This window comes from Marmota flaviventris, chromosome 2, assembly GCF_047511675.1.
Source record: "Marmota flaviventris isolate mMarFla1 chromosome 2, mMarFla1.hap1, whole genome shotgun sequence".
In the NCBI taxonomy this organism is placed as follows: domain Eukaryota; kingdom Metazoa; phylum Chordata; class Mammalia; order Rodentia; family Sciuridae; genus Marmota; species Marmota flaviventris.
In genome coordinates, this window is record NC_092499.1 from 9,556,865 (window position 1) to 9,579,886 (window position 23,022).

Here is a 23,022-nt window from a genome sequence, read left to right on the forward strand (position 1 = left end):
CTAAATTTACTGAAAAAAACAACAGTGCCACCTTCTGATGTCAGAGATGAAGTGCTCTGAAGAGGCAGCACAGAGGACACTGTCCACCTGCACAGAATAAACACACAGATGACATATGGTGTCTACAGAGTGACTATTTTAGGACAGGACAGCCGAAAGGGAATTATTAGTAACTACATTCATGCTTTTCCCTCTAAAGATCAATTATATGGAAAAAGAAAAAAACAAAAAAAACAAAAAAACACCAAATAGCTGATTATGACATAAAAAAAACAAAGAGTCAAAAGAAATCAGCCAACTTTGGGATTGTGCTGTTTTTTTTAATTTTATTGTGTTTTCAATGGAGAAATACATCATCTGTTTACAAAATAGCTCTTGAAAAATACAAGGAGTACAGATACTATAAAACAAAGCAAACTCCAGTCATGAGACACTACATATATCATGCGAAAGCAACAGTCTGATCTCCAGGTTATGAAAACTAGAATTAAAAGGTCACTACACAGAAAAGGTCCAAGTTTCCAGCCTGGCAAAACTTGGATGCAGTTACATGAAACATTTAATAAACTGAATTTTTTCCCCAAATGTGTAAACAAAATGACAAGACTAAATCTGTGCCTGGCAATATCAATCTAACTCTGAAGCTACAAAACACAGACACCTTGTACACTTCACCTGTTAGTTGACCATCTTTTTTCCTTAGGTGGTGGGAGGAAGGGCCAGGTGACTGTGCAGAGCAGAGACGTGGGAAGTGGAAATGTTGTCTACTAGACATTATAAAGTCATGGTGAAAGGAAAGCATCAATTAATGCATAGCCTAAGGGCAAAGACTACACTCCAACTTTGGAAAATTAATTTAGAAGGACAAGGGAAGAGTTTAAGTAACTGCGATTTAACATGAAAAATGCACATGTGATAAGATGGAGCACGACGGAGGATTCATGAAACATGCTGATCAGAAACATCTGTTAGACTGCTCTGTCCAGATAAGAAATCGTAAGCAACATCCGGCATCCCTCATTCTTCATAAAGATGGATGTTCTGCTGCTCAATTAGGAGAAACTATTCTTTAAAGGAAATTTCTAATCTTTTGATAGAATAAATAAAAATAAAAAAGGAGTACAGGGCTGACTGACTAGATGTCAAGTGCTTGCTAGAAATGATTTTCAAAATGTTTCTGTATGTAAAATTTACTGACAAATTTTGATAAACCAGTTAAAAATAAAAATCAGTTAAAAATCTTGAAGAAAATGCCTTTTTGCCCACATGTTTAAAATTGAAAATCAATTTACTATAGACAGGAACAGGAGAGTTCTGTGGAGTGTACAAAATTCCTCTTATTTAGAGATCGAACAGCCATCCAAGATAGATATCATGTTTCACAGGCGTTACTTTTAGTCAACCTAAAGTTTTAGCCATGGGACCAAAATTTAGTGTTCTGTGCCATGTAGCCACAGGGTCACTGGTTTCACGTCATGGCTTAAGAAAATACTGGCATTTTGGTTTTTGTGAATTAAGCCCTACTTTGTGCATACAAGCAAAAGGAAAAATAGAAAAGAGGGAAGGCTTGAAAAGCTTTTTAAATTTGTTTTGAAGACAACAGATTGAAGGCAAAAGAATACAGAGCTTCAGAGTAAGCTCAAAGAAATGTATTTATTGGCTGATCGCTGATTTGTATGCACTATAAAACAATTCTATAAATAAAACCAATATATCATTTCTTAATCATAACCCCATCAAAACCAAGTATTTCCTCATTATTCTTTCAATGTCAAATGTATGCCCTAGAGTTGACATTTCATTGTTAGGGTCACAGCTACCTCACAGGGACTGAACTGGATGTCCTCCTGCTCTTTCTCTGAAGTATGATGATACACCACTGCACAATGGTATCCAATGTGAAGATTAATGTTAAAGGAAATTCTTCAGGAAAAAACGAAAATCCATCAAGCTGAAAAATCTAAAATTAGTTCTACTTTCTAATAAAAAATACATAAAAGTGCATCATCAGAATAAGGAATTATGCCAGTTTGTATTGCAAATTTTCCAAACAATGCATCAAACATAAACCCAATCCAGATGTCAATTATGAATACAAATATAGCTTGAGGTTTTTTTTTTTGTTTGTTTTTTGTTTTCTTCTTTTTTTTTTTTCTTTTCTTATTTAAAGGCAGTAATTTTTTTGGAAATAGTTAATGCAACTCTTGCTAACACAATAATAATAGTACTCCTGGCTTCACATACTAACCTGGACTTCGGATCAAGTGCTGATTAGCCCAGTAAGGGAGGTCACCAAAAAAACCTAAATCCATTTTCAGTCATGTCTAGTCTTGTACCCTCCATTCTCCTTTATTAGCATTTGAAGACAACAGGTTGAGTTGGCAGATATTGTTTATGGACCCCTGAGGTTGTTTTTACCGATTCAATCTCAGTTTTATTGAATTCTTGATAACAGGAATAGGATTTGCAGGGAGAGCAGGGATATCAGAAAGGTCTGTACTTGATGTTTTCTGAGAATGAAAGCAAAGAACACATCATCGTTCAATGTACCACAATTTAGCAATGAGATGTACTTTCCACTGCTTTACTTCCTATGTAATGATGGAACCTTATCATAAGAAAGTATTAAAAATGTAATGCTCAGAAATGCTGTCAAAATGCAATACAAATAAACACAACTATTATTATCACATTATTCTATACTCATAGGAATTTTCAAATAAGAATATATTTTTTTAAAAATTTATCAATACATAGGAAACTCAAGTAAATTTCAAATGAAACTCTTAAAAGCATATTCCTCTAAAAATCACCTACTATATAATTATAAGGTAACATTAGACTGCATTTACTTGTAACACCCACAGCAGTAATATTAACTGGTGCTGGAGCACCCCCATGTGGGAGAATACTTAAAGTTCACCTTACACACAGAAGCCAGCATTCGTCCATAAACTTACTATTTTCTGACACTGTACATTAAAAAATGAAATGCATACTAATGAGCAAAACTTTATCTAAAATTTTAGAAGTCTTTTCTTATTACTTTAAACAGATTAAATCATAAGTCTTTAACATTTGAGAATAGACCAATTATTAAATGTTTTATTCTGAAAAATTCTAAAACATACACAAAAGTAGAGAGCACTACATAATGAACCCTGATGTATTCATTATCCAGCTTATCCAGTGTCAAAGAAAGCCAATCTACCATCCTCCCACTGTTAGTCCCTAGATTATTCTGAAGCAAATCTTAGAAATCCTATCATTTATCTGTAAATATTTCAAGATTTACCTCAAAAGAATAAAAAGACTCATTGGTTAGATATCACCACCTCCCCAGAAATAAGTATATCCCTAATATCAAAAAATAGAAGAATGTGTTTCTTTTTTAAAGTCAACATCATTCGTTTTCTAAGTGCTTTTTCTTTTATTGGCTTTATAAATTTTTTCACTAGAAAAAAAATTCTACTCAGAATAATACTTTAAAATGGCTCCTAATTCTATAGAAATGAACTCAATAAGACAAACTATGAAAATATTTCCAGAGAAAGTATCACAGCAAACCAAAAGGCATGTAATCACAATCAATGTATAGTTTAAGCTTGATAAACAAGTCTATGTATCAATATTAAGTATACCTTCTCAGGTTGTTTTTATTTACCTCTCCCAAAAGTTTTTAGATAACAATAAAATTTCAAAACTAAACATAATATGTAGTATATGTGTCTTTAAAGACTCTGGAAATTAACATCTTATAAAAGTACATTTTTAAATGATCACATTAAAACAACTGAACCACAGAGCAAAGCATCATCATGTATCAGTACGGCAACATCCCTTGGCAGCAGCTGTCCTGTTACCTTGTAGAAGTTATTCAGTTTAGTATCTACTTAAAGAAATATTAACTTTGCGTCAGAGTTTGACCTATCTGGGATTGATTCAATTCCAAGGAATTCAAGAGAATAGTTATTTCCCAAGCAAAACGAAGGTTTGCAAATCAATGAAAAAAGACCCCAGATGCCTACGTACGTAAGGAACTGTCACAAGGAAAATTAATAGTACAATTGAAAAAACAATTCTAAAGAAATACAGATTAAATATCAAATAATTGAAAATCAGTACTGAACACAGAAACACGTTTTAAAATTATTAGTCTTACAAAAAAAAATCTGTTTTTTAGTTCTTTTCTGGTTTAAATTTCACTCTTTGACCTTTACACAAACCTATGAATATGACCAGTGAGGATTTAAGTGATTTATAAGAGACAGAGCTATAGTATCTCCCCCCTACCCCCACCCAAATGAGATGGGATCTACCTCTTGCTCTGTTGCCCATGCTGGTCTCAACCTGAGGGCTCAAGCCATTCTCCCACCTCAGCCTCCTGAGAAGCTAGGACTACAGGTGCATGCCACTGTGCCCAGCTAGTTATTCTGGCAGCACAAAAGCTCTGTTCCATCACATCCAGTGCCCTGTCTTTAAACTACAATAAACACACCCACAGGCTTGCAAGTAATTATTTTCACAAAGATAATTTTAATAGTCTAATATGAATGCCCACTTTAATTCAATATACCAACTAATCTTAAGAACATGAACAAAATTCTCCTTGCTTGTTGCACTTAGTACCTGAGAGGCCAACAGAGAAGCCGCTGTCTGAATAGTTTCTGATTGAGTTGTACTTGTCTCTGTATCAAGTTGTTCCTGTGAGACAAAGAGGATGGGGAGGGGGGAAAAGAGACTTAACAAAGAATAAAAGAACATAACTGGGTTTGGTAGCTAATAAAGAAGACAAACTGGAAAACAGGAGGGATCAAGAGAGAGATGTGACTATATTATAAAATCATTTATTAAGCCTTGTTATAGGTTATTTCATCATTTCAAATGTTCATAAATTTCTATTTGCCTACTTTAATCTTCTGAGGCATGGTTAAAGTATCTCCTGACTTCAAATAGCTCCAACCTGGACAATTTTAAGCAAGCAATTATTGAAGACAGTGGCCTATTAAGAAATGTTGCCCAGGCAATAATTAACACAATATAAACCCAAAGAAAGCTCTTAGCTATGTGCAAAAAAAAAAAAAAAAAAAAATCATTATTATTAAATTGTTCTACATCTTTAATTATAAGTAGAAAATATGTCTCTGAATGAGAACTGATTCTACTGTTAGGCAAGGCAAACCATTTGATACTTTTTCAAAGCAGTGCACAAAAGAAAATAATACATGTGTGCATATATAAATGAAAATAAACTTAAATTTTTAAAAAACATGCATGCAAATATAAAACCATGAAATATCAGTTTTCTCCCAAGAATCTGAGAAAGGCAAATAGGATGTAAGAGTAACAACGGAGAACACGCAGCCTTTCTGGGCACAACTTGGCAATGTGTATTCAGAGTTAAAATCAAAACATACTACGCCATAATAATAAATCTTACACAAGTTTATCCTAAATAAATGGGAATGGGTGGCAGGTATTTAATTTTAGTCAATGCTACAGCAAGAAAGTTCAACTTTTTTTTAATGGAAACAAGTGCTAATGACAGGAAACTAGTTGAATAAAATAAGGCAATAAATAGCCTTCCATGCAGTCATAATGATAATTTTGTAGCTTTTTAGTAACAATGACATGAATATGTTTTCTTGATTTACAAAATGAATTAAAATTAGAAAGCAAAGGGCATTGGTTGGTATATGCTTACATGAGGGCACATGCAAAATCTAGAAAGATGCCAAAAGAACACTTGTTAAATATTGATCATGGGAAACTGAATGGGAATTTGGGGAAAGGAGGAAACTTTCTAATTTTTCTGTAACAAATGGGAATAACATTAATAGCCTTCAGAATTTTTCAACTTCTGAAGAAATAACATTCCAAGTTTTTAATGTTTGGAAAAAAACAAACTCTCCACCCTACCTACTTCATCAAAGTCTCATGTACCCCAGGTTCTAGCCAAAATCTTCTGTCAAAAACCAAGTCCTCTGTACTACACTCTTAAACCAATAGTGAGATGGCTTTCTAATGGAAGACAGCCCCAAATCCTATACATCACCCAAGGACCATTTCAAATTCTTCCATGAAGCCTTTTACTATCTCTCTGGGGTCCAAAATCAGTACCTTACTCCTCTTGACCCTTCGCCCCCAGCCCTCAATTACTCTAATTTTCTTTAATAATATAATTACTTACATCTACCTGCATGTCTCACTCACCATTATATTCCCTTTAGCTTTAGGCATTAATTAACATTAAAAGAACAAATACTCCACTAAAAACAATACTGGAAAAAAAAACTAGCACAAAATATAATACATTATTCTACAGACATTTCTATCACATCTTCTGTACTCTTAATTGTGTATGTATTCTAAAGGCTAAATTAATATACCTTTGTTTCTGTTTTATCATGTCCACTCAAAGCAAGACAGTTAGCATCTTCGCTTGTTTCATCCTGTTTTTAAAAAAAAAAGCTTTATTCTCTAAAATGAAAAAAATTTAGATTATTTGCCAATCAATGCTTCAATTTGTTATTTTTCCAAAACTATAAAATAATCAACCTATAGCCTTAAAATAGATCGAGGACTCTCTATGAAAAGGATTCTTTGAGATTAATTAATTTAATGTGGCTTCAGTAGTAAACACTAAAATTTTTTAAAAGCATGAGGAAAACTGTTTTTGCAGATAATCACCATCTAAAGTACATTCCCCAAACTACTAAATTTCTAAAATATTTTTTGTAAGGAAAGAAAAAGCTAGTTAATCAAACAAGTTTAAGAAGGTGGAGTACTGTCCTTCCAGCTGGAGGAAACTCACACATGTGTGATCACGTAAAATGTTTATGAAATCCTGAAGAAAACCACATCAACTTTCCTCTTCCCGCTTTCCTTGAAAGGACGATTAACATCACAAAGAATGCAAAGTTTAAAATCAACACGCCCTCCTTGAGTCTTAAAAACTGTATTGAGACTCTTTTATCAGTTGTGTTTACTGAACAGAAAATTTTATTTTTTAAAATATTTTTTAGTTGTAGATGGACACAATATCTTTGTATTTATTTTCATGTGGTGATGGGGATCAAACCTAGTGTCTCATGCATGCTAGGCAAGCGCTCTACCACTGAGCCACAACCACAGCCCCTAATTTTACATCACAGCTTTTAAAAAAAGACATAGAAACCATAGGCTAAATTATAGATTAAAAGAGATTTAATACAAAAAAAAAACAAACCCACTAATTTTAATAAAAACATGAGTTGCGTTCTGCAAATAATTTTGAAAATACAGATTTATGTCACAAACTCTGCAAACATGAACACTGAATATGTGACACTATAAAATTACATTAGTGATAAATGTACTGTAGTATGTTTTTTGAAGTATTTAATTTTTAGATACACACCGAAATATTTCAGGCTGAAACAATATGCCTAGAGTTTGCTTCAAAACAATGGAGAAGGGAGTGAGATAGTACCCACATACCAAAAAGGCTGGCTGGGAGTTGAATGCTGAAGATAGGTGATGCAAATAGCAAAGCTCATTATACTTTTGTACGTGTTTGAAATGTCCCCTCACAAAAGAAGTTTTTATAATATAGACAGCCTAATTTACCCATACAATCCAGACGAAAGAGCAAACTTTTCTTCTAATTTTACTTTACATTATCATTTTTATGTACTGAAAAAACTTCAGGATATGATACTTCTTCAACTGCAGCACCATGAGATTTTGGGCTCAATTCTAATCCTGCCTCTGACTAAAATTAGCTTTATATCTGGAAAAGCCAATGAGCCTCAAGTTCCTCTGCTAGGAAATGCAGTAAGCTTATGAAATAAACTAAGATCATTTCTTTACCTTAAAATTCTATATTTGTTAATCAACTCCATGGAGATACTATAAGCAAAATCCTAAGAAAATTATGTAACAAAAATATTACATGGGTGAAAAGAAAGGGAGAATCTGTATTTTAAAGGCTAACTTAAGGGGCTGGTATTGTAGCTCAGTTGTAGAGTACTTGCCTAGCATGTAAGAGGCACTGGGTTCGATCCTCAGCCCCACAATAAAGATATTGTGTCCACCTACAACTAAAAAAGCTATTTTAAAAAAATTTTAAGAAATAAAGAATAACTTAAAAAACATCAAATAATTTTAACACAGGAATCTTATTTAGTTCCATATTTAACAGAGACTATTAAAAAAATCAAGATGATCAAAGACATTGAACAGTCACCAGATAGATATCTGATGATATTAATGAACTATTAGTTTTGGAAGAGTGACTCATTTTGTTTATGCATTCTTTTATAAATGCATGACATAAAAAATTCTATTGAATGATACCTGTCAGACTTTTGATTCTAAATAATTCAAGGACATAGGGGGAAATGCAAATGTCTAACAGAAATGAGGGTACAGAGATTGGCTAAGCATTCATTATAACTGTAACTATGTAATAGGTATATTAAGTGAGCGTTACTTTCATATATATTTTAAATTTTCCATACTAAATTTAAAATTTTTATATTCCTACGGCTTCTCTACACTTTACAAGAAACATGATCATTATTCTACCAATAGAAGTCCTAACAAAATTACAAACATTGTGCCGGTATACATTTATTTACTAACAGCTCCTTGGGTGCCACTTATAACATTAAGGAAACCAAATGTTTAGTCTGGAGTTACACTTATCCTTTACTAGGGTATAAAGAAACTTGCATTCTGAAATGCTCTGACAACTCCAAACAGCATGAATAGGCAGAATGTGTAATTTACACCAAACTAGTACATGAAATCCTGAAGAACACAACATCAACTTTCCTCTTAGGTTGCTTCACAACACAATCATGTGGTAGAGAGGCTTCTAATAAGATTCCTAGGCCTGATTCCTTCAATGGTTCTCATTCAAAGTTATCTGGAAGAGGCCTTAAAATCTCTACTTAAGGGGCTGGGGCTGTAGCTCAATGGCAGAGTGCTTGCCTATCATTTGTGAGGCACTGGGTTTCATCCTCAGTACCACATTTAAAAAAAAAATATAAACAAATAAAGGCATTCTGTCCATTTGCAACTACAATTTTTTTAAATCTCTAATTAAAAAACAAAACACAAGATGTATTAAAGAATAAAAAAAAAAAAAAAAAACCCGAAAAAGTAATTTAACAATGAAAATCACTGTCTTACTAGTGACAAAATGCACAATATTCATTTTTAGTTGATCACTTGTCTTGAAATGTCTATTTCAAGACAAGGGTCAATTAGAAACAATTAAATTTTCACTATTACCAATCAAAACACAAAACACATGAGAAACCCAGATTCTTTTTTTCCAAAGAAATCCTTTCAATTAAAAAACATGTGACACACACACACACACACACATACACACACACATGTGCAGATAGATAAATATATCACAGTGAAATTGATAATTTTATCCTATCATCTCCAGGGCAATGGTGAATGCCTCACTAATATGAAAAGATGAGAGTAGCTCAAGAGAGATGAAATTGTTTAACAAGACAACTTCTATTGTCTTGTTACAATAGAAGGGGTTAAGGGTGGAGCTCAGTGGTAAAGGGCTTGCTTAGCATAACTAACGCCCTGGGTGTAGTCCCCACCAATGCAAAAATAAAAATAAAAAATGGAAATAAAAGACTGTTGGGGCAGGCCACCAAATGGCTGTAGTTAGGCTCCCAGGCAGACACTTTCAAAAGGCTTTGTTAATGTTTTAGTGTGTAGTCAGGGCTGGGAACTAGCTATGTTATGGTTAGTCAAGGCCAGAAACACTGTGATTTCACGGATAGACATTAACTTCTGAACATGTACCTCCCTACCCACGTGTAAGCTGTTGGTAGTGTACCTGCTGTATCTTACATATAAAAAAAAGCCTATGGAAATGGGCTAAAAAGGGCCTAAAATGGAACTGGCTGAGAACTGGAGACAAAGCTGGGAGCCAGCTAATGGCTGTGCCACCACTGAATAAAACATGTCTACTGTCTTAACTGTCTTCTTTCACCTGTTGAACCCTGAATCTGTTTCTTGAGTCAGAGCCCCTGCAGAACAAAGACTCACCAAATCAATATGCACATTTGAGAATGCAATAAAGTAAGCCAACTATAGTTGTTATTTTTAAAATAGAAAAAATAATTAATGTTAAAAAGCTTCCTGAAGGTTGTAGGAAGTAATCATTCAAGGCTGCAAAACTAATCTGACTTTGCAACTTTGCTCTATTATTAAATAAGAAGCACCTGAGGACTGGTGGTGTAGCCTAAAGCATGCACAAGGTTCAAGCTCCATACAACTGCCCCAAGAGGCCATGAAGAAATGAGTACAAATAAGAGAGAATAATAAATGAAGATAACATGTAATTCTGTGTTACAAACTACATACATGCTTAAAAAGTTTCATGGACTGGGGATTATAGCTCAGTGGTAGAGGGCTTGCCTGTCATTTGTGAAGAGAGGCCCTGAATGCAATTCACAACACAGGGCTCTCCTTACCCCGACCCCTGCCCCAAAGTCCAGGCTTATACAGAAGAGATAGTTACTAATGAGAAGGAAATGGTGAAGAGAAATTGTAGCACTAAACCACTACAGACACACCAAACGTTTTTTCAAAACTTCAGAACTCATTTTTGGCTAACAAATGATTTTCTTCCACTGCATTTAAGAACAGGCAACCTTGTGTTGCCACAGCTAACTAACATGTACATGTCTGCATGTGTGTGGATTTAGGGGTGTATGTGTGTGTGAGAACAGATAGATATACCTCTTCTGTTTTGGTTTTCTTGGGACTCTCTTCTTTATGAGGTGACGATGTCCTCTTGACTCCTACTATAGGATTAGGTATTTTTGTTGTTGCATTTCCTGAAGGTCTAGGTGGTGGGTTTACCAGACGTGTTGAGGAAACAACTCTGGAGACCGTAGGCTTTGGTGGTGGAGAAATGGCTGGTTGTGTGGCAGTTTGAGGAATGCTTTCACTTGATGTACCTAAACAGTAAATACATGAATACATATAAATTAAAATAATAACATGAACATAAAGTTCAGGGAAAGCTTTTATTTCTCAGAATTTGATTTCATAAATAACTTTACCTACAAATAATAAAATAACATTTAAAACCTGAATTCAAACGATTTAATCAACAAACTCATTTTTCTAAAATGAAGACTAAAACTAATTATAATGTTAAAGTTCTCAAACTTGTCAAATCAATCTCCTTACCCCCTGAGCTTTCACTGGAATTTACTTGTGGCGTAGAAACTTCAGTAGCCTGTATGTTGGTCACAGATGCTGCTGTCACAGCTGGAGCAGGACTGTTTCTGCTAAACAAACAAACAAAAAATTGAATATTAAATATTCTATAAAGCAATACTGACCAACAGACTTTTGTGGAACAACAGAAATGTTCTTTTATTTATGCTATTTAACACTGTTGCCACTACAAACATGTGGCCATTCTACCCTTCAAATATAGTTAGTGAAAACTGAACTGAATACTTAATGTTATTTCTCTAATATTAAATATTAGTTAAATTTAACACCACATAAAGATAGTAACTACCACAGTGGATGAAATAGTTAAAAGATCTGTTCTTAAGTGATGTGGATGCATCAGGTGCTATTAAAAATAGAACAGGAAAATGGTCTGAGAAACAGAAATAAATTTCTGCACATAAAATCTAAGGGTACACATAACCCTAAAAGCCCATCCAGTGGCCAAGTTAGAAACAAAGACTCTCAAGTAACAAGAGGCTATTTTAATATTTTACTTTAGAAATAAGTGATTTTAAACCCTCCTTGTGCCTCCTCAAAATTCTCTCTGGTGTTTCCTCTGTTTTCACAGGCCAGTCTTGGCAAATGACCTATTTCTGAACTCACAACCAAAGCCATCAACAATAAGGAATTAACCAAAATTTCAAGTACAAATATGAGACATACCTACTTCTATCATAACCCCTCTTCTTTCCTATTCAATGAGATTATATTCATTGTCTCATAATTTATCAAAGCCCAATCCATTCTTCTACATTCTGGACCCCAGTAACTCTTAGAAGTAAAGGAAACTCACCACTTCTTTATTCTCCTATATCCACTTTTCTGTCTCTAGTAATTATCATAAGGACATTTAAATAAGCTAAAGTTTTTACTCTCTCCTGAAAGAAAAATAAAAGCAAAAAATGCTCTGGTTACCTACTCTCCCTCGGCCATAGCTCACATCCTGAAGCTGAGGAATTATGGAGCCATGAGGACAAGGTGGGCAACACTTGGAGCACTTTTTTGGGGAGGGGTTTCTGGTATTTACATGGAACCATAGAGCAATCCACTTTTTTAAGCTATGGAGCTTACAGTGGCGTGTGACGGCACACACCTATAATCCCACAGCTACTCTGGAGGCTGAGGCAGGAGAATCCCAAGCTCAGGACAGGCTAGGCAATTTAGCAAGACCCTGTCTCAAAATAAAACTTTAAGAAAGGGCTGGGGGATGTAGTTCAGCAGTAGAACACTTGCCTAGCATTCCCAAGGCCTTGGGTTTGATTCTCAGCACTGAAGAAACAAAAAAATTTTGGTGTTTATGAGGATATGTAAGTAAATGGAATTAACAGAAAAGGTAAAACCACTTCCAGAGAGATAAAGGACTGAAAATAGAGCTCTGAAGGGGATATTAAATGACTAAAAATTTTATTTTCAGACCTGGGGAGTGTTACCTAGGATGTTCAAAAGTCCTGAAGTTCAATCCCCAGTATTACCTACCAAAAATAAATTTTTACTTTCAGAAGGAATTTAATATTACTTTAAGAAACTAAACTGCAAGACCGAATTTGTGAATTCATATACTTGCACTAAACTCAAATTATACAAGATTCTTATTTTAAATATTTGCTTCTTCACCCCTCACCAAAAAAAAAATTTAAAATAATGTAAGTATGAAAGTTAATGCTCTAACAAAATGAAATTTGTTTTATAACTCCAAAATTTGTAAGACATGTTCAGGGTTGAAGTCTTCAGATTATATATGATTAGCTTAAGCTTTTAAAAACATGCTACCAAGTCAAAATGAAAAAAACACCATGAACTCATCTGTGCATAGGCATTTTCTATTTCACATTTTTTCAGAAATCTTCCCCAAACTGCACCTCTGCCATTGACTGCATATTAACTGACCCTCCAACTTTTAAGGTTTCAAGTTTGTCAACTTATTAAACATAAATATGGCTTTACTGTGTTCTAATTTTCACTACCACAGATATGTTCTTCTTTCAAAATATTTTAACCGTTTTAAGAAGTAGCTCTTCTTAAAAAGGTTTTTCTATCTGAAACCACTCTATGCTGGACCTTTACCCTCTTCAGAAGTTCACAAACGGATTCACAGAAAAGCTCTCCTGTTCCAAATAAGCAGCTCTAGGATAGACCTTTTGTCTATTCTCCTTAGCATACCATATAGCATCCTCTATCAGTAGCTATCTAAATATATAAATCTAGAAGGATGAAGGTGCTAATATTCATTCATAAATCAAAGACATACCAGCTCCAAAAATGAAATACAAATATACGCTAGGTCAAAACTAAAAACTGTCTCAGAACTAGGGAGTTAAACTGCTATTTTTTAAAAATTAAGGAGTAAACATTAACAGATTACTTTAATGCCACAAGAGAATATATTTTAATGTGTTCAGCAAACAGCTAATCTTTCCACTTCTACTTCCCTTGTTTCCTTACCCCTGAGAGCTGCCAGAACTGTTCAATGGACTGGTCTTCATAGCACTAGTAGGTGAAGGCACAGACATGCTGTTATCACTGTCCATAGACAAGTCAAGGCTGCTGTCATTCAGAGCTGATAATTTGACACCTTCTGTTGAATGCTGCAATCAACAAAATATTTAATTAAATACATCTTTATTTCACCCAGATCTTTGAAACATGAAAACTCTTAACTGAAATACTTTCTACTAAAAAGCATAAAGCAGCTAAGTCTGTAGAACTCTTAAGTGTCGTGCCGAATATAAAAGGCAAAGATATGGAACTTATATATGTCTTGATTGAACTATAGTTCCATGTGAAAAAAGAGGAGAAAGGAATGCTACATTAAGCATGTATACTAAGACCTAATGCAACTTAAACCACTATAATATGAAAATACATCAATTTTGAATCAGGGGACTATAAATATGAGGAAACACACAATGGGGGAAAATGTCTTAATAAATATGATATTAGCGACGACTATCTGGCTAGTGGATTTAAAGTGATTTTTCTTTTCTTTTTGTTTTGCAGTACTGGAGATTTAATTGAGGACAAGCAAGGGCGCTACCCCTAGCCCTTCTATTTTATTTTGATACAGGATCTCACTAAGGTGCCCAGGTTGGCCTTTAACTATTCGATCATACCGCCTCAACCTCCAGGATAGCCAAAGTTACAGGCAAATGCCAGGCTGGCTAAAGAGGTTGGGTTAAAATAATTAATTTTAAAAAAGTGTGTATATATGTGTTTATATGTATATAAAATAAAATACCTATAGGTATATATAGATATAAAATATTTTTAGTTTTAGATGGACACAATACCTTCATTTCTTTTTTTCTGTTTTGTTTTTTGTTTTTTTGTGGTGCTAGGGATTGAACCCTAGCATGCTAGGCAAGCATTCTACCAACTGACCAATATACCCAGCCCGTTATTATTTAGTGTTTAATAAGTATCTTTATTTTTATGTGGTGCTGAGGATCAAACCCAGTGCCTCTTGCATGTGAGGCAAGCGTAGTTCCTCTGAGCCACAATCCCAGCCACTATTATATAGTTTTTTTATGTGGTATTGGAGAATGAACCCAGTGTCTCACCTGTGGGGGCAAGTACTCTACCACTAAGCTACAAGCCCAGTCCTGGTTTTTTGTTTTTTAAGATAGGGTTTCACTATGTTGCTCAGGTTGGCCTTGAAATCCTGGACTCAACAGAGCCTCCTGCTTCAGCCTCTCAGTAGTTGGGACTATTGGCATATATACAACCTCACATGATACAATTTATTGATTTCTAATTATTCCATAATGAACATAAAAAGTACACAATTCAAACAAAAAAAATCCAGTATAATTTACTGTCATTCACTATTAAAAAAAAAAAAAAAAAGAACCTTCTAAAAACAAAAGAGTTCAGCTGCTGTAATTGTAATTTAGATTTTGATATGGTATATTTACTTTTGTATGTAAACTGTCCTGAGAAAAATAAAAGCAAAATTAATTTTCTGAAAACTAAACCCAGTAACCACATATAGAACCCCAATGTTGGTTCTGCTTCTTAAAAAAAAAAAAAAAAAATCAAATCAAACAAAATCCCTCTAAAATAGATAATGTGGGAAAAAAGCAAAACTAAAAACAGTTTTATGGGATTAAAGTTGATTTCCTAAGTGGCAAAGTTTTAAGTATTGCTAACAAAGCTTATTCATTAGGCTAGTTCACTCAGCTTCATTTAACCTCAGTGTTCACTTATCTACAGGATTTTTTTTTTTTTAATACAGTGCTGGGATCAAACTCAAGGCTTCATGCACACCAGGCAAGTCTCACCAGTAAGCTATACACTCTGCCCCGAAAGAAACATTCTAATGAAAATAACTTACACTGTTGACAAAAACCAAAACCAAATATATGTATGTGGGTATGTATGCATGCTCTGCTCCTCAGTTCCCCAAATGACAAGACATTCTAATCTTTGATTTATTACTAAGAAAACGACTTACATAAATAAGTAAAAATGGGTCAAATGGGGAAATCAAGATCTTATGAGAGTAATGCCTTTTGCTTATAAAACCAATTGTAAAACAAAAATATCCATTATTCTAAATGAGTATATTTCCATTCAAAGATACTCCCAACCTTACTCTACCAGACAAGAGAAAGATTTGTTCAGTAAATAAATTATATTCAATTCCATATAGTTACCTGCCTGACTAGGTGACCACACACATGGTAAACCACCACAGGATAATTTGTGAAAGTGAATATTTTAAGTGGCTGGTCTGACAAAAAACAGTATTAAGTTACTTTTCATTGCGTCTGCGTTTACATCAAGTGTGGTGGCAAAACACCTCAAAATCAACTAATCATAAATATTCCATCAAAATTTTCTAATAAAAGATAAATAAGACAAGAGGATACTACAGAATGAATACATGTATACATGTCAGTCAGATCTAGATTTAATTCACATTTTATACAACATGAAAAGTTATGTTGCATAAAGAGACAAGTTTCTTAACCACTCCATTTCTTCTATAAGAGACATATACCTAGGAGTTGCTGGAACAGTAAATACAGAGAAAGACTGGTACAGTGCTTTGTAAACAGAGATTAATAAAAAGAAGCTATTAGAGTCCAATGTAACCATTAAAGAATTCAATACTCCCAAATACTTATAAAAACAAGAAAGTACTACTTTAATAAAGGAAATTAGTAAAAATCTAAATGAATTTATAAACAGGATGGGTTTAATCAAACTATAGTCATACAAAGAAATGTTAAGGAGCCACTAAAAAATAATTTGGGTGGATGGTCACAATATACTAAGCTCAAAACAAGGCAGATCATAAAATGGTAAGTTTCATCAAAAAAACTGAAAAATATACATTACATAGGATAACATGTATAATGAATAATATCTGTAGAAATAAACTGTTAAGAGCAGTTATTGCAAGGTAAATTGTAAACACTTAACTTCATTTGTAAACAAATAAGTTAGCGATCATAATTCTTTGTTAAATAGTTCTAGAGAAATACTATATAAAAACATAATAAAAATAAAACATCCAAAAATTCTTGTAACTATATACTAGTTGTTCCAAATATACTGTTATCATTTAACAGTAAGTTTAAAAACTAGTATGAATCTAGGATACCAGACAATCTAATTAACCCTTATTATAAATATTTTAATAAAAGGAATAGTAGGCTATTTATATTCATTTCAGAAAACAAAATATACATATTCAAACATAATAAATTTACATTCAAGTACAATTTAATTCATTAATTATATAATATCAGGGCTGGGTAGAGCACCTGCTATATGCATGAGGCCCCCGAGTTTGATCCCCAGCACTATAAAAAAATAATAATACAATCTCAAAGAACAATTAGAAGACAAATGTTCTTCCTGACAATATAAAACTAAAATTGCTTAGCAATACATGCATATTTTTGTCACTTTCTAGATTAGGTAATTCATGGTACAAATAGATTAAGAGAATGTTTGCAGTGCTGGGGAGAGACAAGCAGTTTATAAAAGTAACATCAAAGGCTGGGAGTACAGTTCAGTCACAGTGTACATGCGCAGTAAGCATGGGACCCTGGGTTGATGCCCAGCACTAAGAAGAATATAAAGAAAAAGTAACATAATATTTTAATTCCAGAATTTAATTTTAGATTTCTTCCTCCCTGTCAAAATTTATATACCTATCCCTACATTATAAATGATGATGGTGATGATAATAACAAGTCAATATGAGCATTTACTGTGTGGCTGGCACTAGTCTAAGCCACTTTTTACACCAATTGATTTAATTCTCATGAAATACCAAATGAGACAGGTAAAAGTATTAACCTGATTTTAGTAATGAGAAAAATCAAGAACAGGTGCTTGTCATATAACATGCCAAAGTGTCACAGATGGGAAGCAATACAGCCTGAATTTGAACCAAGGAGTCTGTTACACATTTCTTAGGCTTAAATTCAATGAATGCCTTTTACCTTAACATGCTCTAGGTTTTTTTTATTTTCTATTTCTCTTCCCTACAAGGGATTGAAACCAAGGGTGATTAATCATGGGGCCAAGTCCCCAGCCTTTTAATTTTGAGATACAGCCTTGAACGTCAATCCTCCTGTCTCTGCCTCCCAAACTGCCAGGATCATAAGCATAACCCACTATGTCCCAGCTTTTTAAAGTTCAAGTCTTTTGTATATTAACTATACTGTTCTCCTCCCAACCCCAGATGAAGATAAACAACTATTACCATGAATACAAAGATGGTCATCATTCTCTAACATACACTTTTGTTTTGTATTCATCTCCTAAATGTTGCTTTACAAATTCTTAAACTTGTAAACATTACATCACAGTAGCATGCTGTACAGATTCATCTGCATCCTTTTTATTAACATGTGATTCTCCATATCATTTATTTTCACTGCAGTGAAACTATAAGTGATTCCACTGTAGAAATGAGCCATCTTTTTTTTCCCTTTGGCACCCAGGATCGAACCCAAGAGCACTTAACCAGTAAGCCACATTCCAACCTTTTTTTATATTTTTATGTAAAGACAGAGTCTCGATAAGTTGTTTAGAGCGTCACAAAGTTGCTGAGGCTGATTTTGATCTCGAAATCCTCCTGCCTCACCCTCCAAGCTGCCAAGATTATAGGCGTGCACCATCACACCTGGTAAGCCATCTATTTTTGGAACCACTTTAAAAAAAAATAAAATTGTTATCATGCTTGTTATCTAAAATTCTAAAATACGTGCTATAAGTCCAAAGAAGGAAAAAAATGGCTCCAAGTTAGTCAAAAGGAAAAATAAACCCCACAACATACTGCAAAAATTTAACCTCTGGTGGTATGATCTCCTTTATAACCAGTAACTTATAATTTTTAAGTAATATACATGTACTTTTATTGTTCTACACTTACCAAAATAAAAATATACAATTTCTTGCTTCCCATTAAATAAATAGATTGAGCAAGTGCTGCGGGAAAAAAATACAATTTCTTAGTCCACATAACTTGACTAATTTAACATGGTTCACTTTAAAAGAAAAGGAATTGAGACACTGATGTAGGACTTTAAATGGATAATAAAAGACTTTATAAAAGAAGAGAATCTGGATGTATAAAAATAAGAATATGCAGCATTACCACTTATCTCTCTGAAGTCTGAGGCAAGTGTATCCAAGAAAACTGATTTGAGTAAGATTTCACATGAATGGAGTTGCTCCACATTAACAGATTTTTTTTTTTAATGCTATCACCTATTTCAAATATGATCTATTAACTACATCTAAATTCTGAAATACTTTCAGGCTGGATGCACAAAACATTATGTTAGTAATGCTGTTGTAAGTACTTTCTAAATTTACCTTTTTCTTTTTCTGAAGCACATGATTAGGTAGTAGTTGATGGAGTTGCTTTCTTTTTACATGCATTGCAGCAATTTTCATATCCACCTCAAACATCTTGCTGTTTATTGCTTGCCTATAAACTACACAATTAGAAATTGTTACAAGAAACAGAAACATTTTTTTTAAAGTCAGGTTTAAACTCACTCAGGGGAAAGTATTCTAAGTAGGAATCTTTTTTTTCCATCAATACTGCATGTGTATAAAATTATCAGATCAAGACCTGTCCCTAATCTGACAAAATTCATTGTCCAGGAAAATTCTTTTCTGTAAGGTACACATAATGAATAAAAACACTAAGTACATTAAATCTTCCAGCATAGTAACTCTTTTAAGAAAACACCAGAATTGAAGAAAAAGGATTTCTTAAACCCATACCCTTTTGCTACCAGTATAATTAAATTTTTACTCTCAGTATGTAACCCATGCAACAAAATAAAAGTCAAACTTATTAAACTATTTTCTTTGTTAAATGGTTCCAAGGTAAGATACTTTACAAGAATCTGCAAGATAAAATTTTAAGTAATGACATGTTTTTTATTATAAAAATAAATCAATAACAGGTCACAGATATAAAAAGAAAATGCTACAAAGAAATAAATCCAAATTATTTAGGTCCTAGGGCCACAGAATAATCAAAATATTTAGTAAGTCATATGACAAATACTCATTAAGCATCTATACTGAGACCTCACTCACAATGCTGCACATACTGGAGATAACAGTAAAGAAAGGAGACCAAAAGAGAATCAGAGTCAACATGCTACAGGTGTAGGGAATAAACAGGAAATATGTAAGATATATTTTGTGCCTGATGGACGTAAGTACTATGTAGAAAAACTGAACAAGGAACAGGACAGGATGCTGAGCCTGGAAACTTAGTAACATTGACTGAAGATTAAGAGTACCTAGTAGAATGGCATTTCAGGGAAAGCAAACATCACAAACCACATTCCCTGAGCAGGAGAACATGCATAGAATGTTCCAGGAATAACAAAAAAGACAAAAGGAAAAGAGGAGAAGTGGAACTCCATAATCCCTCCTCTGCAAATAACTCCCAACACAGAAGGCTTTCTTTCTAAAGACTGACATCAAAACTCATCTAGAAACAAACTCTAATCTTAACTCTTTATAGCTATTTGGCCTTTATTTTTGCTAATGTGAATAGCAATGGTTCCCTGCAAAATGTTGTGATTACCAAGTGCTCCAGGCTGCTGGGATCTTATGCAATGATTTTATTACTTTTGTGGACCCAGACAAATGGACAAAGGATTATGAACTTATAATAGAAGATGAGGTCAAAAAAGAGGAATAATGAGAAGATCGCATAATTTATGAACATCAGTTTAGGACTTAAGACTTAATTCTGCATGACATTGGTGGCCAGGCAACACGATTCTGTCTTAAAAATACCATTTGAGCGCTACATGAAAATAGTAAGGTGGGCAAGGCAGAACAAAAAAGCTGAGGCAAGGGTAGTAATTCTACAGAGCAATAGCTGCAGCTTGAACTAGCAGTAAGTACTAGAAAAAGCAGTAAGTAGCAGGATTCTTCATGTATTCTGAAAGAATCATCAAAAAACTAAGTAGAGGGGCTGGAGATGTGGCTCAACCGGTAGCGCGCTCGCCTGGCATGCATGAGGCCCGGGTTCGATCCTCAGCACCACATACAAACAAAGATGTTGTGTCCGCCAAATAAATAAATAATTAAATATAATTAAAAAAAAAAAAAAAAAAACTAAGTAGAGGAAAAAGAGGCATCAGATGTCTCCAATGTCTTGAAAAAAAAGTTGGGAGGAATTACGGATGAAAATCTGCCATGAACATGTTAATTTGTTATTAAAAAAAAAACATTACATTAAAAATTTTCAATAACAGAAGTAAGTATTCCCTTTTATAAACACCCAAAAGATCCTTGAAACCTAGTTGATTCATTAAGATCTTTAATAAACAGCTTAATTTGAATGCAATGTACAAAATAAATTTACTAATTCAAGCATGTGTGCATACCTTGTTTTTTCACAAACAGATTAGGTGGGCATCAAAACTTTTACTTTTACTTTTACTGGCAGGAGGAGGAATAATGTCCTACAAATGACATCTTAAAACCATCTAGGGATGTTTTCATTTTGTCACAGTGATTAAGTTATATCCTTTAATGTAGACTGTTCCACCCAGAGAACTGTAACATGTTACATCACCATTTCTAAAGATGGAAATCTACTAATTATTTGAATCAAGAAAGTGATTCAGTTTTACTTAAAAAAAAAAAAAAAAAGTTTTTTAACACATAACTGCTTACAGCACAACCACTATGTATACCAAAAATTAGATCACTGGGTTAATAAGCATATAGCCCAGGGGCAGAGTGCATGACTAGCATGCATAAGGCCCTGGGTTCAACCCCAGAACAAAAAAACAAAACCAAAAAACATGGAAATTTTTGCATTATTTCCAACTTTTATTTCTATCTTGTTACAAATTTCAACACTGCTGAACATCAATCAGAATAACCACAAACAACACCCATGTCAGTCAGAATTCCCAGATACAGCACTGCCAGTGATTCTACATAAAGTATAATCATTTGACTTTTCTTAAATATGTCTTCTAGTGTCACTGTATCTGAGCATTTACATACTGAAATGCACACACAGTCAACCTTTATCCACAAGCAGGTATGTTAAAAAAAAAAAAAAACCAGTGGATGGCTGAAACCATATGTACTGAACCCCATATCCATATATACTTTGTTTTTCCCACACATACATAATTAAGCCCAATAAGAGGTTAACAAAAAGAACCAATAAAAAAGAACAATTATAACAACATATTGTAATAAAAATTATACAGATGTGGTCTATCAAAGTATATTAATTTACCAATTTACCGTACTTGCCTTTTTCTTCTCATGAGGAATAAGAGGTCAAACATGAATGAATCAGTCTTTGTGATGTAGCATTAGGCTACCATGTAAAGGTTACTTGAATACAAACACTTCAATATGGCAACTGATAACCTAAGTGGCTACTAAGTTGACCAACAGATGGTTAGTGTACACAATGTGGATATGCTAGACAAAGAGATAATTTGCCTCTTAAGCAGAAAAAAGTAGGAGGGCACAAGATGTCATGCTTCTCAGCAATATGCAATCTAAAACTTGTCAACTGCTCACTTCTGGAATTTCCCATTTAATATTTATGAATCACAGTGGACCTAGAGTAACAAAAGTGAAACCACAGATGAAAGGAACATAGTACAATAGTCCCTTTATTTCTCTTTTACATTGGAATCAGTGTATGATACAGGCGTTTTAGCAAACTGCCACCAATCTCTTTCCTTCTTTAGTAAGTAGGCGAAAAAAAAAAATTTTTAATATTAAACCTAAATGTTCACAAGGGAAAACTCAAGAGTGGAGAAATGAAAATGCCACTTATTATTTAAAACAAAGGTGGAGGGATACTTTAAAGAGAACAGAAATAGTCCTTAGGGAAGATGTACAGTTGTCCCTGTGCACATGCACCATTCCCCTAAAAAGTTATACATCTACATAATGGTCACACACCATCGTTTGGTCTTAAGTTAAATAAAACTACCCTTTATCTCAGGATACAAGTCAAACTGAAATGTACACATAATCACTCTATTGCCTGCCTATGAATTAATACTTCAATCTACATTTAACACGTGAGAAAAAAGTCTTCAGATTACTAGAAGTTCAACTGAATCAATTTCTAAGGTTCAAGATGATTAAAGTAGTCAGATATAGTCAGTTTTGTAGACAAAACTAATATTCGGGTTGTTTCTAATTCCATACAGAATTGTGGAGAAATCAAATTTTAAGTAATTCCATTTAACTTTAAGGTCACAAGAA

General features: G+C 33.7%; 1 protein-coding gene across 4 annotated transcripts in view; it reads right to left on the reverse strand.

The window, feature by feature from the left end:
- Window positions 1-306: 306 nt before the first annotated feature.
- Window positions 307-23,022, reverse strand: part of Papola (poly(A) polymerase alpha) — a 62,133-nt gene continuing 39,417 nt past the window's right edge. Inside the window, exons 16-22 of one of the 4 annotated variants that reach the window (XM_027950933.3) lie at window positions 19,111-19,232; window positions 13,717-13,859; window positions 11,221-11,318; window positions 10,765-10,985; window positions 6,390-6,452; window positions 4,630-4,704; window positions 307-2,510 (exon numbers count right to left, since the gene is read on the reverse strand). In XM_027950933.3, coding sequence (XP_027806734.2) covers window positions 2,415-2,510; window positions 4,630-4,704; window positions 6,390-6,452; window positions 10,765-10,985; window positions 11,221-11,318; window positions 13,717-13,859; window positions 19,111-19,232 — 818 coding nt within the window. In that variant the 3' untranslated portion in view covers window positions 307-2,414. Of the gene's footprint in view, window positions 2,511-4,629; window positions 4,705-6,389; window positions 6,453-10,764; window positions 10,986-11,220; window positions 11,322-13,716; window positions 13,860-19,110; window positions 19,233-23,022 lie in introns of all 4 variants that reach the window. The other 3 variants (XM_027950932.3, XM_027950935.3, XM_027950934.3) reach the window with 3 other exon arrangements.